The sequence below is a fragment of the Anas acuta genome, unplaced genomic scaffold (assembly GCF_963932015.1).
Source record: "Anas acuta unplaced genomic scaffold, bAnaAcu1.1 SCAFFOLD_415, whole genome shotgun sequence".
Lineage (NCBI taxonomy): Eukaryota > Metazoa > Chordata > Aves > Anseriformes > Anatidae > Anas > Anas acuta.
In genome coordinates this window covers 1-16,633 of record NW_027076146.1, presented here as the reverse complement: position 1 = coordinate 16,633, position 16,633 = coordinate 1, and the positions used below count along the sequence as shown (strand labels likewise).

The following is a 16,633-nucleotide window of genomic DNA, read 5'->3' as shown; positions in this document are numbered from 1 at the left end:
GAGCGCCAGGAAGCGCAGGTTGTAGAAATTCCGCGACAAGTAGTTCTGTGCACAGCGAGGGGGGGGCACGGTGAGACCCCAACCACCACCACCACCCCCCCCCAAGCTCCAGGGGCCCGTCCACCCCCCCTTTCCCCGAGCCTTACCAGGAACTTGACCCTCTGCACCTCCAGCTCTGCCCAGAACTCCAGCCCCCCCTCGGCCGGGGGCTCCTTGCGCTCCCGGGGGGTCGATTTCCGTCGCCTCTCGGGGGGGGCGCAGCCTCCGGCCCCCCCTCGGCCCCCTCGGCCGCAGCCTTCTCCCCATTCTCAGTGCTGGGGAGAAAACAGGACGTCAGGGGGGGAAGCACAGCCAGGACCCTGCCCTGTAGCCCACCCTCCTATGGGGTCATGGAGACCCCCCCCCAGCAGTGCTGCCCCCCCCCCCCCCCAGGACCCCCCCCCACTCACTCAGCCTTCTCAGTCTCGGCCGCTGCCTCCTCCTCCTTCTGGGGCTCTTCCTCCACCACCTCCTCCCCATCCTCCTGCAGCACAAAAGGGGCTCAGCAGCCCCCCCCTTCCCCAAAGACCCCCCCCACACACACACCCTGCTGCTGGGAGGGAATTCAGGGGTCCCACCCCCCACACACCCCATTGGGACCCCCCCACTGGAGGGACCTCATGGATTCTGCCCCCCATACGGACCCCAGAGCCCCCCATAGCACCCCCAGACCCTCCATAGGGACCCCAGAACCCTCAGTAGGGACCCCAGAACCCCCCTGTAAGACCCCCAGCACCCCCATAGGACCCCCAGACTCCCCCCATAGGGACCCCAGAGCCCCCAATAGGACCCCCAGCACCCCCCATAGGGACCCCAGCACCCCCATAGGACCCCCAGACCCCCCCATAGGATCCCAGACCCCCCCAGCTGCCTACCCTGATCTTCCTCCTGAGGATGGGGGTGCCCTCGGGGGTGGGGGGCTCGGCAGAAGGGGGCTCCCCAATGTCCCCCAGCCCCCCGGGGGCGTCGGGGGCGGCCAGCCGGTAGTGCCCGACCTCCTTGCGCCCCCCGAAAGCCGCCGGCACCACGGCCACCGCCGCCACCGCCGCCTCTTCCTCCTCCTCCTCTTCCTCGGGGGGCTGCGGCAGGAGCTGGGCGGGCGGGGGGGCTTCCTCCTCGCCACCGCCCTCCCCCCCTGCGCCCACCCCCCCGGCCTCGCCGCCCCCCACGGCGTCCTGCGTGGGGTCGGGCATGCTGGCCAGCAGCTCGGCCAGCGCCAGCTTCTGGGCGCCTTCCACCAGCCCCCCCCCGAAGAGGGAGACCCAAGCCAAGCGCCCCACGGCCCCCAGCACCCCCCAGCCCCCCAGCAGCCCCCCCAGCACCGCCCGGCCCGCCGCCGCCCCCGCCGCCCACGCCAGCTCGCGCCCGGGCTTCTTGCGCAGCCGCCGCAGCCGCCGCCGCCACGAGTGGGGGGTCCCCAGCAGGCGCCGCAGCCCCCCGGCCCCCGCCAGCAGCTCCCCGAAGGCCGAGGAGGGCTCGGAGGGCGGCGGGGGCGCGGCGGTGCCGGCGGCCGGGGGGGGCTCGTCCTCGTCCTCCGGCTCCTCGCCCTCCTCGCCGTCGCGCGCCGGCTCCTCCTCGGAGAGGCGCGAGGCGATCTGCATCTCGAAGATGGTGTCCTCGCAGAAGCTGACGAAGAGCTCCATCTTCTCGGCCTCGCCGCCCTCGTTGACCACGTCGAAGATGAACTGGCGCTTGGACTCCTTGACCTGCGGCATCTCCCACTGCGCCTTGTTGGCGGCGCTGATCTCGAAGTAGAGGCGCTCGATGCGCCGCGCCGCCCCCATGATCTCGATGCGGCCCAGGAAGGGGCGGAAATACTCCAGGATGCTGGCCGCCTGCTCCAGGAAGGTGCGGAGCCGCTGGTCGTGGGGCACGTGCTCGGCCAGGTTGGTGAGCAGCACGGCCACGTTGAAGCCGATGTCGCGCGCCGGCTCCTGGAAGCGGCCGGCGAAGGCCTCGACGTCGATCATCTCGTTCTCGTCCGCCTCGGAGCAGGACAGCAGGAACTGCACCTCGGCCGGCTCGTACTGCTTCTGGCTGTCCATGGCCTTCTGGAAATCCTTCTTGGAGATGAGCCCGCGCGGGTCCGAGACGTAGTCGCGGAAGGCGTCGGAGGCCACGATGTCGCGCAGCTTGAGGAACATGTCGAAGAACTTGAGGATCATGGTGACGTTGCTGGACGACTCCACCAGCATGTCCACCATCTGCCGCGCGATTGTGCCGTTCACCACGTTCCCTGTGGGGACATCGGGGGGAGGCATTAATTATGGGGGGGGGCACGAAGGGGGACCCGCTGTCAGGTCCCGGAGGGCCCCCAGGGAGCCTCCACCAGGTCCCAGGAGAGCCTCAGGAGTGGGAACCCCAGGGACCCCCCCTCAGGCAGCAGGGACCCCCAGGGACCCTCCCTCAGGCAGCAGGGACCCCCAGGGACCCCCCACCAGGTCCCAGCAGAAGACCCCCAGGGACCCCCCCAGGGAGCGAGGACCCCCAGAGACCCCCCATGAAGCAGGAACCCCCAGGGACCCCCACCAGGTCTCAGTAGAAGACCCCCAGGGATCCCCCACCAGGTCCCAGCAGAAGACCCCCAGGGCCCCCCTCAGGGAGTGGGGACCCCCCCCAGGGTGCAGGGACCCCCCCCACCTTCCAGCAGGGACAGCAGCATCACCACCATGTCCTTCTGCAGGTCCAGCAGCTCCTTCAGCAGCCCAATTTGGCTGGAATCCTGCAGGGGGGGGCACAGAGCGTGACCCCCAAAGCATTGTGTGTCCCCCCCCCAGCACAGCCCTGTCCCCCCCCACCTCCCCCTTACCAGCTCCGGGACCGATCCTTGCAGTGCGCAGGGGAAATGAGGGGGGTGGGAAGGTGGGGGGGGGCATGGGGGGGGGGTATGGGGGGGTCGTGCCGTGCTGGGGGGGGGGTTAGTGAGGCCATGCAGAGCTGGGGGGGGATGCGGGGGGGGGTGCTTACGCCGTTTCGTGGTCCCGGTGCCGGCCCCATCTGGCAGCAGTGGGGGCGGAAAGGTCGGTCAGGAGCAGACCCCAAATTGGGGAGGGGGGGGAGGGTTAGTACGGGGCCAGAGGGTTAGTACGGGGCGGGGGGGGGCTCGTCCCAGTGCTCCCAGTGGCCTCCCAGTGCCCACCTGCGCCAGCTTCTTCATCATGTGGGCGAAGACGTGGAGGAAGCCGACGACGGCGTCCCACAGGCGGCTGTGGGCCAGGCTCTGCTGGTTCCCCGTGCACGGACCCTGGGGGGGAAGCAGGGGGGGCTGGCAGCGAGGGCCAGGGGACCCCGGGGACCCCCCGGGATGGTGGCACATTTGGGGCTCGCCAGGGCATGGGGGCACCGGGGGTGCTTGGGGGCATTGGGGTCCCTGGGAGCAGGGGGTGTTGGGGCATTTGGGGACACTTGGGGACACCTTGGGGGGGCACTTGGGGGGGACATTGGGGGCGCTTGGGGACATCAGGGCACTTGGGGGCACCTGGGGGGGATACTGGGGGCACTTGGGGGCACCCAGGGACATTGGAATTCCTTGGGGTCACCTGGGGACACTGGGGTCACTGGGGGCACTTGGGGTCACTTGGGGACATTGGGGCACTTGGGGGCCCCCAGGGACATCGGGACCCCTTGGACACCAGGACCCCCGGGGACCCCCAGGGAGATGCAGGGACCTCAGGACCCTGGGGACATGGGGACCCCAGGGTCACGGGGCCACGGGGCGCGGTCTCACCTGGATGTACTCGGTGAGGCTGTTGAAGACCTGCTTGGCCACGGCCATGGCCTTGGAGAAATTCCTCTTCCCCTGCTCGTCGATGACGTCCTTCCCCGAGTAGTACCAGTAGAAGTCGCTGATGGACTCCTGCCAACGGCGGGGCCGTCAGCGGGGCGGGGACGGGGACATGGGGATGGGGACATGGGGACGGGGACATGGGGACAGGGATGGGGACACGGGGACAGGGACATGGGGATGGGGATATGGGAATGGGGACCCCCAGCAGCACGAGGTTGGGGTCATGGGGACAGTTGGTGGCACAGGGACATTGGGGCACGAGACTGGGGACTGGAGCACAAGGTTGGGGACATTTGGGGCCATTTGGGGATTTTTGGGGCCATTTGGGGCCATTTGTGGCCGGGCACCTGCAGGCGCAGCAGGTAGTCCACGGTGCAGATGATGATGTTGATGGTGGTCGTGTTGCCCGTCTGCGTGCGCAGGTAGTTCTGGAAGTCTGGGGGGGGGGGGCAGCGGGGTCAGAGCGGCCCCCCCACATCCCCCCCGTGTCCCCCTGTCCCCCCCTGTCCCCCCACCCCGTACCGTTGTTGTGCCCTTCGCAGAGCAGCTGCAGCAGGCGGAAGAGGTCCTGCGTGAACTCGTCGTCTGCCATCACCTTCTCCCCTGGGGGGGCGCGGGGACGGGGTCAGGGGGCGCCGCGGGGACACCCCGGGGTGGGGGGCACGGGGACAGGGGGGTGGCGGCGGCCCCCATGCAGCGGGTGGCAGGGTGGCACCCCGGGGTGACACAGGGACACCCAAGGGTGACGTGGGGACACCCCAGGGAGACACATGGGCACCCTGGGGTGACACAGGGACACCCCACAGTGACTTGGGGACACCCCAGGGTCATGTGGGGACACCCAAGGGTGACATGGGGACACCCCACAATGACACAGGGACACCCAAGGGTGACTCGGGGACACCCCAGGGGGACACGGGGACACCCCACAATGACACAAGGACACCCCAGGGTGACATGGGGACACCCCAGGGTGACTCGGGGACACGCCGGGGTGGCAGTGGGGTTAGCGTGGGGAGGGGGCAGCCAGCGGGGCTGGGGGTCGGGGACAAGCGGGGTGAGGCATGCTGCGGGGACACCAGAGCCCCCCCGGCCCTACAGGGACGCCCCCTGCCCTACAGACCCTACAACAGCAGCCGGGGCCCTGCTGACCCTACAAGGTCACCCCGCAGCCCCCCGGCCCTACAGGAGCCCCCCGGTTGTTACAGACCCCATAACAACACCCTGCGGCCCGGAGACCCCACAATAACACCCCGCGGCCCTACAGGCTCTGCGATCAGCCCCCTGGCCCTACAGACCCCACAACAAATCCTCATAGCCCTACAGACCCCAATACAGCCCCCCCAGCCCTACAGACCCCAATACAGCCCCCCCAACCCTAAAGACCCTACAACCCCCAGCCCTACAGACCCCATTATAAGCCCCTGGCCCTACAGACCCTACAACCCCTGACCCTACAGACCCCATTACAGCCCCCCGGCCCTACAGACCCTATAAACCCCCCCTGACCCTACAGACCCTATAACACCGCCCCCCGGCCCTACAGACCCCAATACAGCACCCCCAGCCCTACAGACCCCATTATAAGCCTCCCAGGCCCTACAGACCCTATAACATCCCCCCAGCCCTACAGACCCCAATACAAGCCCCTGGCCCTACAGACCCCAATACAGCCCCCCAGCCCTACAGACCCTATAACCCCCCCCCGGCCCTACAGCCCCTATGGGGTCGGGTATTTACCGTTCTCACGGCTGATGACTGCCGCCGGGAGCCGGGACGGGGAGAGAAGGGGAGAGAGGAGGTGAGCGGGGGGGGTCCGGGGAGGCTTCGGGAAATGGGGGGGGGATTTGGGGTGCAGGTAGCCCCAAATAGGGGCTGGGGGGGAATTAGGGTCAGGGGTAGGTGGGACACCCTGTAAGGGCTACCAGGACCCAGAGGGAATTAGGGCTGGGGGGCGTATTAGGGTTTGGGAGGGGGAATTAGGGTCTGGGGGGGAATATTAGGGTTTGGGGGAGTATTAGGGTCTGGGGGGGTATTGGGGTTTGGGGGGGGAAATAGGGTCTGGGGGGATAATTAGGGTTTGGGGGGGTATTGGGGTTTAGGGAGTAATTAGGGTCTGGGGGGGTGTTAGGGTTTGGGGGAGTATTGGGGGGGTATTAGGGTTTGGGGGGGGATATTAGGGTGGGGGGTATTAGGGTTTGGGGGGGGTATTGGGGATTTTGGAGTGGGTTATTTGCATTTTGGGGGGGATTAGGATTTTTTGGAGGGGGTTATTTGGGTTCGGGGGGGGCATTAGAGGATGAGAGCCACAATTAATAGCAAGGTCTGTGGGGGATGGGACGGGGGGAGCAGAACGGGGACCCCCCCCCCTTGATGGCAGCCCCCCCTCCCCCCCCAAAAACAAAATCCCGCTCCCCGGGGGGGTCCCTGGGGCAGGGCCCCCCCACTCACTCGTCCCCTCCTCCGTCACCATGCCCAGCCCCTCCGCCTTGTTCTGCCGCTCGAACGCGTTCAGGTCCAGGACGCTTTGGGGGGGGGGGGGGACACAAATTGGGGGGGGGGTCACCAAGAGCCCCACCCCCCCTCACCAGAGTCCCCCTTGCACCCCCCCCAGGCTGAGTCTGACCCCCCAAAAAGGGTTCATTGGGGAGGGGGGGGGGAAGGGAATCCCATGGGGGTCCTGGTGGGGGGGGTTACTGGTGGTTGGGGGGGGTCCTGATGGGCATGGGGGGGTCCTGATGGTTGGGGGGGGTCCCAGTGGTTGGGGGGGGTTCTGATGGTTGGGGGGGGTCCCAATGGCCATGAGGGGGTCCCAGAGGTTGGGGGGGTCCCAGTGGTTGGGGAGGGGGTCCTTGATGTTTAGGGGGGCTCATAATGGTTAGGGGGGGGTCCCAATATTTGGGGGGGGTCCCAGCCTGCCCCCCCCCTCACCTGCAGGTCTGCATCAGTGCCTGGACGCTCTGGAAGAAGCCGACCTCGCGCTTCTCCTTCAGGTAGTCCAGCATTTTCTGGGGGGGGGACAGGGACAGGTGGGCACCCGGACGGACACACGGACACCCCCAGCCCCCCCCCCGGCCCCCCCACGACCCCCCCCGGCCCCCCGACCTGCTGCACGTCGGCGTTGCCCCCGTTGAGGATGGAGATGCCGAGCTTGAGGGTGGACGACACCATCTCCCCCCGCTCCCCTGCAGGCACCAATGGGGGCTCAGTGACCCCCCCCCGGGGCCCCCCAAAAAAATTCGGGGAGCCCCAGGACCCCCCCGAAGTGTTGGGGAGCCCCGGGACCCCCCAAAATATTGGGGTGTCCCAGGACCCCCCCAAATATTAGGGTGCCCCAAGGCCCTCCCAGATATCAGCGCACCCCAGGACCCCCCCCAAGTTTTGGGGCACCCCAGGAGCCCCCCCACATTTTTGGGGTGCCCCCAGGACCCCCCCATTTTTGGGATGCCCCCAATACCCCCATTTTTGGGACACCCCAGGACCCCCTCCTCTATTTTTGTGTCTCCCCAGGACCCCCCCACATTTTGGGGTCCCCCCAGGCCCCCCCCATTTTGGGGTGCCCCCAGGACCCTGCCCCATTTTCGGGGTGCCCCCAGGACCCCTTCCCATTTTGGGACCCCCCAGGACCCTCTCCACATTTTGTGGCACCCCAGGACCCCCTCCCATTTCAAGACCCCCCAGGACCCTCCCCACATTTCGGGGTGCCCCCAGCGCCCCCCCATTTTGGGGTCCCCCCCCCACCTTTGCAGGCGCTGATCATCTGCAGCACCATCTCGGCGGCGCCGCGCGTGTGCAGCCGGGCTTGCTGGTACAGCAGCTTCTGCTTCTCCATCTCCTTCTCCTGGGGGGGGGGATATTTTTTTGGGGGGGGGGGTCATGGGGGGGCTGCAGGACCTGGGGGAGGGGGTCCTGGGGGGGGTCGCCCCCCACCCACCTCGAACGAATCCTCAGCTTCCTCCTCTTCCTTCTCGTCCTCCTTCTTCTCCTCTTCCTCACCCCCTTCCTCGATGTGGCAGCTCTGGAAAGGGTCACGGGGGGGGGGGGGGGGTAAACCCTGACACCCCCCCAAATTAATTAATTAATTAGTTAATTAATTAATTAATTAACGGACCCACCTTGGCCATGATGCCAGCGTATGCCATGTACAAGTGATCCTTCTCCAACTTGCTGCGGGGGGGCGCAGGGGAGATGGGGGGGGCTTAGGGGCTGCTCCTCCCCAAATTTGGGGACCCCCCCCCAAAAAAAAAATTTAGGGGACCCCCCCCCAACCTCTTCTCGGTCAGCGCCGTGCGGCTGAAGTGCAGGATGAGCTGGTGCAGGGGGTCCGGCTTCGCGTCCTTCTCCTCCTCCTCCTCCTCCTCTTCCTCCCCCGATTTCTACCCCAGGGACACGAGGGGGGGGGTTGGGGTCAGCGGGGGGGGGTCCCGAGCCTCTGACCCCCCCCCAGACCCCCCTGCGCCCACCGAGAGGTCGTCGATCATGCGGTCCTCGAAGGGGTGCTCCTCGGTCACCAGCCACGACAGCTTGTAGGCCTCCAGGAACATGTTGCAGGCACGGTGCCTGCGGGAACCAGTTGCTCCCAGTTACCCCCAGTTACCCCCAGTAGGTGCCCGGTTGCCTCCGGAGGCTCCCCAGTTACCCCCAGTAGCCCCCCGGTTATCCCCAGTTGCCTCCAGAAGGCTGTAGGACTTGCCCCATTGCCCCCCAGCAGGCTCCCAGTTGCCCCCAGCAGGCTCCCAGTTGCCCCCAGTTGCCCCCAGTTGCCCCTAGTTGCTCCCAGGATGCTCCCAGTTTCCCCCAGCAGGCTCCCAGTTGCCCCCAGGAGGCTCTGGGCTGCTCCCAGTTGCTCCCAGCTGCCCCCAGCAGGCTCCTGGTTGCTCCCAGTTGCTCCCAGTTTCCCCCAGTTGCCCCCAGTCCCACCTGGGCAGGTTGTAGAGCGGTGTCATGCGGAAGCAGGCCACCACGGCGCGCCGGCGCTGCTTGGAGAGCAGCTTGTGCCACACGGCCTTCTTGGACTTGTAGGGGTGCTCCGTCTGCGGGCGGGGGGCGTCACCGCGCTGCCCCCGGGGACCCCAGGGACCCCCAGAGCACCCCCGGGACCCCCAGGAGCACCCCAGGGACCCCCAGAGCACCCCAGGGACCCCCAGAGCTCCCCAGGGACACCCAGGGATCCCCAGAGCAACCTCAGGGAACCCAGGGACATTTGGAGACCCCCAGAGCACTCCAGGGACCCCCAGAGCTCCCCCAGGACCCCCAGAACACCCCCAGGGAACCCCAGGGACATTTGGAGACCCCCAAGAGCACCCTGAGGACCCCCAGGAGGCCCCCAGAGCCCCCCAGGACACCCCAGCAGCACCCTGAGGACCCCCAGGAGCCCCTCAGGGACCCCCAGGAGCACCTCGGGGACCCCCAGGGACATCTGGAGACCCCCCAGGAGCCCCTCAGGACCCCCAGGAGCCCCTCAGGGACCCCCAGGAGCACTTCGGGGACCCCCAGGAGCACGTCGGGGACCCCCAGGAGCACCTCGGGGACCCCCAGGAGCACCTTGGGGACCCCCAGGAGCCCCTCAGGGCCCCCTCCCCAGCCCCCAGGCCCCCCCCGACCTGCTCGAGGTGGTAGAGCACGGCCGACACCTCCTGCACCCTGCGCACGATCTTCTCGGGGCTGTCGGAGTCCTCGGCCTTGCCGGCCATGGCGCGGTACAGGGCCAGCTGCCAGCGCTATGGACGAGGAGTTCTCGCACTGGGGACACGGGGACACGGCAGGGGGGGGGGCACGGTGAGTGGGTGAGGGCACCGTGGGGACGTGGAGGGGGTGACGGGGACGTGGGGGGACACGGGGCGTGGGGACCATGGGGATGTGGGGACATTGGGGGCATGGGGACGTAGAGGGACATGGGGGAATGGAGGTGGCCATGGGGACATGGGGGGGACCGTGGGGACATGGGGACATGGAGGGGACCATGGGGACATTGGGACCATGGGGACGTGGAGGGACATGGGGACATGGAGGTGGCCATTGGGATATTGGGGGGACCATGGGGACATGGGGACCATGGGGACATGGAGGTGGCCATGGGGACGTGCAGGGGACCATGGGGACATGGAGGGACATGGGGAGATAATAGGAACATGAAGGGGACATGACGGGGACATGGTGGGGACACGGTGGGGACATGAAGGGGACACAAAGGGGACGTGATGGGGATGTGATGGGGACACAATGGGGACACAATGGGGAGTTAATAGGAACACGAAGGGGACACAGTGGGGACACAACGGGGACACAATGGGGACACGGTGGGGGCACCACGGAGCCCCCCCTCACCTTGCCCTGCAGGTGCAGGTTGTTGTTGAGGAACTCGCGCACCTCCTCGTCCGTGTCCTTCTGCATTGGGGGGGGACAGGGACACGGGGACACCTCAGGGGCCGCGTGTCCCCCCCCTGGGGGTGCCCCCCGCACCCTGCAGCCCCCCCCCGGCCACCCACCAGCGCGTAGCGGCCCTTGGCCAGGGCGATGAGCTCCTGGTCGGTGGGCGAGCACATGTTGAGGCCGATGGGCAGCATCTTCTTCAGGGTGGCCACGATGAGCGAGGGTGTGGATGGAGTAGCGGTCGCCCCGGCGCTTCTTCTTCGTCCGCTCCTGCTCCGAGCCGCCCCCCTGGCCACGGGGATGGGGGCGTCAGAGCCACCGAGCCCGGCCGTGGGGTGGGGGCATCGGCAAGGCCAAGGGGGCGGCGGTGTCAGGGTCATGGGGAGCTCATCGAGGCCATGGGGTCATGGTCAAGGTCATGGGGACACCATCAAGGTCATGGGGTCACCATTGAGGCCATGGGAATCCCATTATTGAGGCCATGGGGTCATGGTCAAGGTCATGGGGACACCATCAAGGCCACAGGGACCCCATCAAGGTCATGGGGTCATCATGGAGGCCGTGGGAATCCCATTATTGAGGTCTTGGGGTCATGGTCAAGGTCATGGGGACCCCAACAAGGCCACGGGGTCATCACTGAGGCCATGGGGACCCCATTATTGAGGCCATGGGGACCCCATTATCAAGGCCAGGAGCCCCTCACCACAGGACCACAGCAATGGGGACACCAAGGGGGGGAGAGACCCCGTGCCGTAAAGATGGGGGGCACCAGCGCCAGGACCCCTGAGCCGTGGGGACATCGGGACCCCCCCTGCCACAGCTCCAGCAGCCCCAGGGGTCCACGGAGCAGGACCCGGGGGGGGTTCCTGAGGGTCCTATCCGCGGCGGCCCCCCCCCCGCCCGGTGCGGCCCCGCTAACCTGGCCGTCTCCGGACTAGGTGCCAGCGCCCGCAGCCAAGGGCAGGAGAGAAGAGACAGCGTTAGCCCCCCGCCACCACGGCCCAGGGGGGGCACGGGGGGGTCAGGACGGGATGGGGACCCTTGGTTGGGGGGCTCCGGGGAGGGGCAGGAGGGGGCTGGGGGGCTGGGGGGAAGAGGAGGGGTGGGGACCCGTGAGAAAGGGGAGGGTTGGGGGGCAGCGAGTGGGGTTGGGGGAGGTTTGGGGGCACTGGGGGGGGGTTGGGAGGGAGGGAGATACCTGGGTATGGGGGCACTGGGTGGGTCTGGGGACACTGGGAGGATCTGGAGGCACTGGAAGGAGTTGGGAGGGATGGAGATACTTGGGTTTGGGGACACTGGGGGGGTTTGGGGGTACCGGGTGGGTCTGGGGGCACTGGGAGGGGTTGGGAGGGATGGAGATACCTGGGTTTGGGGACACCGGGGGGGTTTGGGGACACCAGGTGGATTTGGGGAGGTTTGGGGACACCGGGTGGGGCGGGGGGGATGCAGAGCCCTGTGGGGCAGGACAGGGGGATTTGGGGTCTCTGGGGGGGGCCTGGCAGGGACGCCCCCACCTTGGCCATCTTGCTCTTGCTGTCGGCCGTCAGGAAGGACATGTTGTTGATCTCGTTCTGCACCACGAAATTCTGCTCCTCCCGCTTGAAGTTCTGGGGGGGGGAACGAGGCTGAGCCCCCCCTGTCCCCACGTCCCCATGTCCCCATGTCCCAGTGTCCCCATATCCAGTGTCCCCAGTGCCCCATAATGTCCCAGTGTCCCCAGTGAACCCATAATGTCCCTGTGTCCCCAGTGTCTCCATATCCCAGCGTCCCCATAATGTCCCCATAACGTCCCAGTGCCCCCAGTGTTCCCACATCCTCCTGTCCCAGTGCCCCCAGTGCCCCCAGCTCACGTGGGACTTGGACCAGTAGATGAAAACCTCCCCGACCATCCGGAACAGCTCCTCCGCGTCCGAGTTGGGCTCCGTCAGCCACTTGGCCCTGGGGGGGCACCGCGGCCACGTCAGGGGACGGCGACATCCCCATGAGGACCCCCCCCCAAAAACAAACACCCCCAGACCCAAAAACCCACCCCCCAGCTCCAAAAAAACACCCCCTAGCTCCAAAAAAAACACTCCCAGCCCCAAAAAACCACCCTGCAGCCCCAGAAAACCACCCCCCAACCCCAAAAAAACACCCCCAGCCCCCAAAAAACACCCCCAGACCCAAAAAAACACCCCTCAGCCCCAAAGAAACACCCCTAGCCCCAAAACCCACCCTCGAGCCCCAAAAAAACACTCCCCAGCCCCCAAAAAACATGCCCAGCCCCCAAAACCCACCCCCCAGCCCCAATAAAACACCTCTCAGCCCCAAAAACCACCCCACAGCCCCAATAACCCCCCCCCAGCCCCAAATAAAACACTCCCACTCCAAAAAAACACCCCCCCATCCCCAAAAAACCCACTCCCCATCCCCAAAAACCCACTCCCCATCCCCAAAAACCCACCCCCAGCCCCAAAATACCACCCCCAGCCCCCCAAAAACACCCCCCGGCCCCAAAACCATCCCCGCTGCGCACCGGCTGTTGTCCACGTAGCGGATGAGCAGGGGTAGAGGGCGTAGAGGTCGCGGCAGAGCACGGAGAACTCGTCGCGGATCAGCAGCTCCGAGTCCTCGGCCTCGGCCTTGGCCTCCATGCGCAGCTGCTCCTCCTCGGCCACCACCTTCCCCGCGCGCTTCTTCAGCTTCTCCATGGTGGGGATGAAATGCGAGCGCAGCAGCTCCGGCTTCGCCTTGCTGACGATGGGCTGGGCGAACACTGCGGGGCGGGGCGGGATTGGGGATTTGGGATTTGGGATTTGGGATTTGGGATGTGGTGCCCACCCTTGGGACTGCCCCGGGGCAATGGTAGTGTCCCAGGAGCCTCCCATGGCCACCAGGGTGTTATTGGGGTCACCGGGATGCTCTTGGGGTCACCACCATCGTCTTGGGGCCACCTGGGGCCACCAGGGTGCTCTTGGGTCGTCAAGACACTTTTGGGGTCACCAGGACCCTTTTGGGGTCACCACCATCCTCTTAGGGTCACCAGGGTGCACTTGGGGTCACCAGGACCCTCTTGGGGTCACCGGGATGATCTTGGGGTCACCACCATCCTCTTGGGGTCACCACCATCGTCTTGGGGCCACCTGGGGCCACCAGGGTGCTCTTGGGGTCATCAAGACACTTTTGGGGTCACCAGGACCCTTTGGGGTCACCACCATCCTCTTAGGGTCACCAGGGTGCACTTGGGTCACCAGGACCCTCTTGGGGTCACCGGGATGCTCTTGGGTCACCACCATCCTCTTGGGGTCACCACCATCCTCTTGGGGCCACCTGGGGTCACCAGGGTGCTCTTGGGGTCACCAGGACCCTTTTGGGGTCACCACCACCCTCTTAGGGTCACCAGGGTGCACTTGGGGTCACCAGGACCCTCTTGGGGCCACCTGGGTCACCAGGGTGCTCTTGGGGTCACCAGCGCCCTTCTGGAGCCAACTGTGGCCACCACCAGGACCCTCTTGGGACCACCCAGGAGCCACCCCCAGCCACCAGCCCCCCCGCAGGACCCCTGATCCCCCTGCCCACCCCCCACCCCCAGCCCCCCCAGCCCCCCAGCCCCCCCGCCCACCCGCCAGGCGCTTCATCCAGGAGGCCTCGTCGATGCCAGGTTGTTGACCACGATGCGCAGGATGTTGCCCAGGAGGGCGTTGAGGTGCTGGGCGGTGACGGCGGTGGCCCAGGGGCCGCGGGGGCGGGTGTCGGGGCCGCGCTCCCACCAGCGGGGGAGGTAATTGCAGAGCATGGGCAGCGTCACCTCGATGACGTGCGGCATCTCCGTGTAGCGCGCCCCCGACTCCGCCAGCCCCCCGATGTCCCGCATCAGCCGCTCCAGGTCCGGGATGTCCGGGCACATCTCCTCCACGCGGCCCGGCAGGCCCAGGACTGAGGGATATGGGGGGGTGAGGGGGGGTACGGGGGGGTGGGGGGCGTGGGGTTGGGGGGCATGGGGTTGGGGGGCCCTGATATTGGGGTGATATGGGGGTGATATTGGGGATCGGGGGGAAAATGGGGGCGTTGGGGGTTATGGGGTTGGGGGATTGGAGATGGGGCTCTGATATTGGGTGATATTGGGGTGATATTGGGGTGATATGGGGGTGATGTGGGGGTGATATGGGGGATAGGGGGGCAAATGGGGGCATTGGGGGTCATGGGGTTGGGGGATTGGAGATAGGGGCTCTGATATTAGGGTGATATGGGGGTGATACTGGGGTGATATTGGGTGATATTGGGGATAGGGGTGCAAATGGGGCTCTGGGGATACCCAATGTAGAAGGATTGGGGGTAAAGGGGGAAAGGGGGCGATGGGGGGGTCACAGCGTTGGGGGATTGGAGACAGGGGGCAAATGGGGGCGTTGGGGGAGCCCCAAAACTTCTGGAGCTGGGGGGTCCCCAAACCCGGGGGCGAGCAGAGGGGTCTCGGGGCTGCCCCAGAATGGGGTGGGTTTTTTTTTTGGGGGGGGGCCCTGCCCCACTCACTGGCCCGCTCGCGGGGGACTTGGTGCTGTAGACGGAGCAGGGTTGAACTCGTTGAGCTGCGGCTCCAGGAAGGCCACGGGCATGGCTGCGGCCAGGCGGGCCAAACACTCCCCCAGCGCCGGGCGCTGCCTGCGGGCACCGGGGCGCTCACACAGGGGCACCACGAAGCCCCCCGGCACCCCAAAACCCCCCCCGGCACCCCAAAGTCACCACCGGCACCCCCAAAGCTGCCACCGGCACCCCAAAGCTTCCCCTTGGCACCCCAAAGACCACCATGGCATCCCACAGCCACCCCAAAGCCCCCACAGGCACCCCATGGCCATCATGGGTACCCCAAGACCACCCCAAAGCCACCAGGGGCACCCTACGCCCCCCCACAGCCGGGCCCCCCCCCCCCTCACCTCTCCACGTAGGGGTTCCTGTGGTGCCCAGCGAGTAGATGCTGCAGAGGATGCGGTAGCAGGACACCTGCACGTCGTCCACTGCGGGGGGGGGACATTAGGGGGGGTCCCCAACCTGGTGGCCCCTGTCACCCCCCGCCCCCCCCCGTTGTCCATCCCCAACGCGCCCCCTCGTCCCCAAAAGCACCCCTTGGTCCCTGCAGCCCCCTGACCCCAAAGAGCTCCCAGTGTGCCTGGTGTGTCCCCCCCATCCCCAAAGTGCTCCCCTGGTCCCCAAAGTGTCCCCCTTGTCCCCAGAATGCTCCCCCTGTCCCCAATGCACCCCCTTGTCCCAAAGTGCTCTCCTTGTCCCCAAAATGCTCCCCCACCTCCAGTGTGCCCTCTCATCTCCAAAGTGCTTCCCCTGTCCCCAAAGTGTCCCCCTTGTCCCCAATGAGCCCCCGTGTCCCCAAAATGCTCCCTTTGACCCAAGATCTCCCAGTGTCCCTGATGTGTCCCCCCATCCCCAACGTGTCCCCCACCCCAAAATGCTCCCCCTGTCCCCAATGCACCCCCTTGTCCCAAAAGTGCTCTCCTTGTCCCCAAAATGCCTCCCCTCATGCCCAATGAGTCCCAGTGTCCCCAAAATGCTCCCCTTGTCCCCAAAGATCTCCCAGTGACCCTGATGTGTCCCCCCATCCCCAAAGTGCCCCCCCGTCCCCAAAATGCTTCCCCCATCCCAAAGTGTCCCCTGTCCCCAAAGACCTCCCCCATCCCCAACCCCCTCCCCTTACCCCCAACCCTCCACTACACCCCCTTGTCCCCGACCCCCTACCGTGACCCCCTCCCCAAAATCAGCCCCCCCCCACTCACGGATGACGTCGTCCCCGAACTGGTGCTGGGCCAGGTGCTCGAAGAGGGAGGTGAGGACGGGCAGCAGGGCCAGCGTGGTGTAGCTGATGTTCTGCGCCACCCCCTTCACCTGCGTGCGGCTCTGCGTCACCTTCCCCAGCCGCAGGTTCTCCACCGTCTTCTCGATGTCCTCCGACGCGCTCTCGAAGAAGGAGCGCAGCCCCGCCTTGACGATCTCGGGGCCCGACTTCATCACCGTCCTGGGGAAATGGGGGCACTGGAGGTTACTGGGAGGCACTGGGAGGGACTGGGGGGGCACTGGAGGTTACTGGGAGGCACTGGGAGGCGCAGCCCCGCCTTGACGATCTCGGGGCCGGACTTCATCACCGTCCTGGGGAAATGGGGGCACTGGGAGGTTACTGGGAGGCACTGGGAGGGACTGGGGGGCACTGGGAGGGACTGGGGGCACTGGGAGGTTACTGGGAGGCACTGGGAGGTGCAGCCCCGCCTTGACGATCTCGGGGCCAGACTTCATCACCGTCCTGGGGAAATGGGGGCACTGGGGGGTTACTGGGAGGCACTGGGAGGGACTGGGGGTACTGGGAGGGACTGGGAGGCACTGGGAGGGGCACTGGGAGGGACTGGGGGGGCACTGGGAGGTTACTGGGAGGCACTGGGAGGCGCAGCCCCGCCT

At 66.8% G+C, this 16,633-nt stretch overlaps 1 protein-coding gene across 1 annotated transcript; it reads right to left on the bottom strand.

The window, feature by feature from the left end:
• Positions 1 to 16,200, bottom strand: LOC137849023 (ryanodine receptor 1-like). Its single transcript, XM_068668506.1, is given in 32 exon segments — positions 1 to 45; positions 147 to 314; positions 450 to 523; positions 915 to 2,275; positions 2,680 to 2,761; positions 3,179 to 3,283; positions 3,767 to 3,895; positions 4,174 to 4,262; positions 4,349 to 4,429; positions 5,567 to 5,584; positions 6,278 to 6,351; positions 6,758 to 6,834; positions 6,932 to 7,011; positions 7,568 to 7,667; positions 7,761 to 7,844; positions 7,942 to 7,993; positions 8,096 to 8,202; positions 8,290 to 8,386; positions 8,747 to 8,859; positions 9,430 to 9,537; positions 10,154 to 10,213; positions 10,315 to 10,419; positions 10,421 to 10,486; positions 11,713 to 11,805; positions 12,049 to 12,136; positions 12,714 to 12,741; positions 12,744 to 12,953; positions 13,800 to 13,838; positions 13,841 to 14,113; positions 14,708 to 14,836; positions 15,109 to 15,189; positions 15,961 to 16,200. Coding segments are annotated over 32 exon segments (4,404 nt in total). The 5' UTR covers positions 16,193 to 16,200; the 3' UTR covers positions 1 to 44.
• Positions 16,201 to 16,633: the final 433 nt, after the last annotated feature.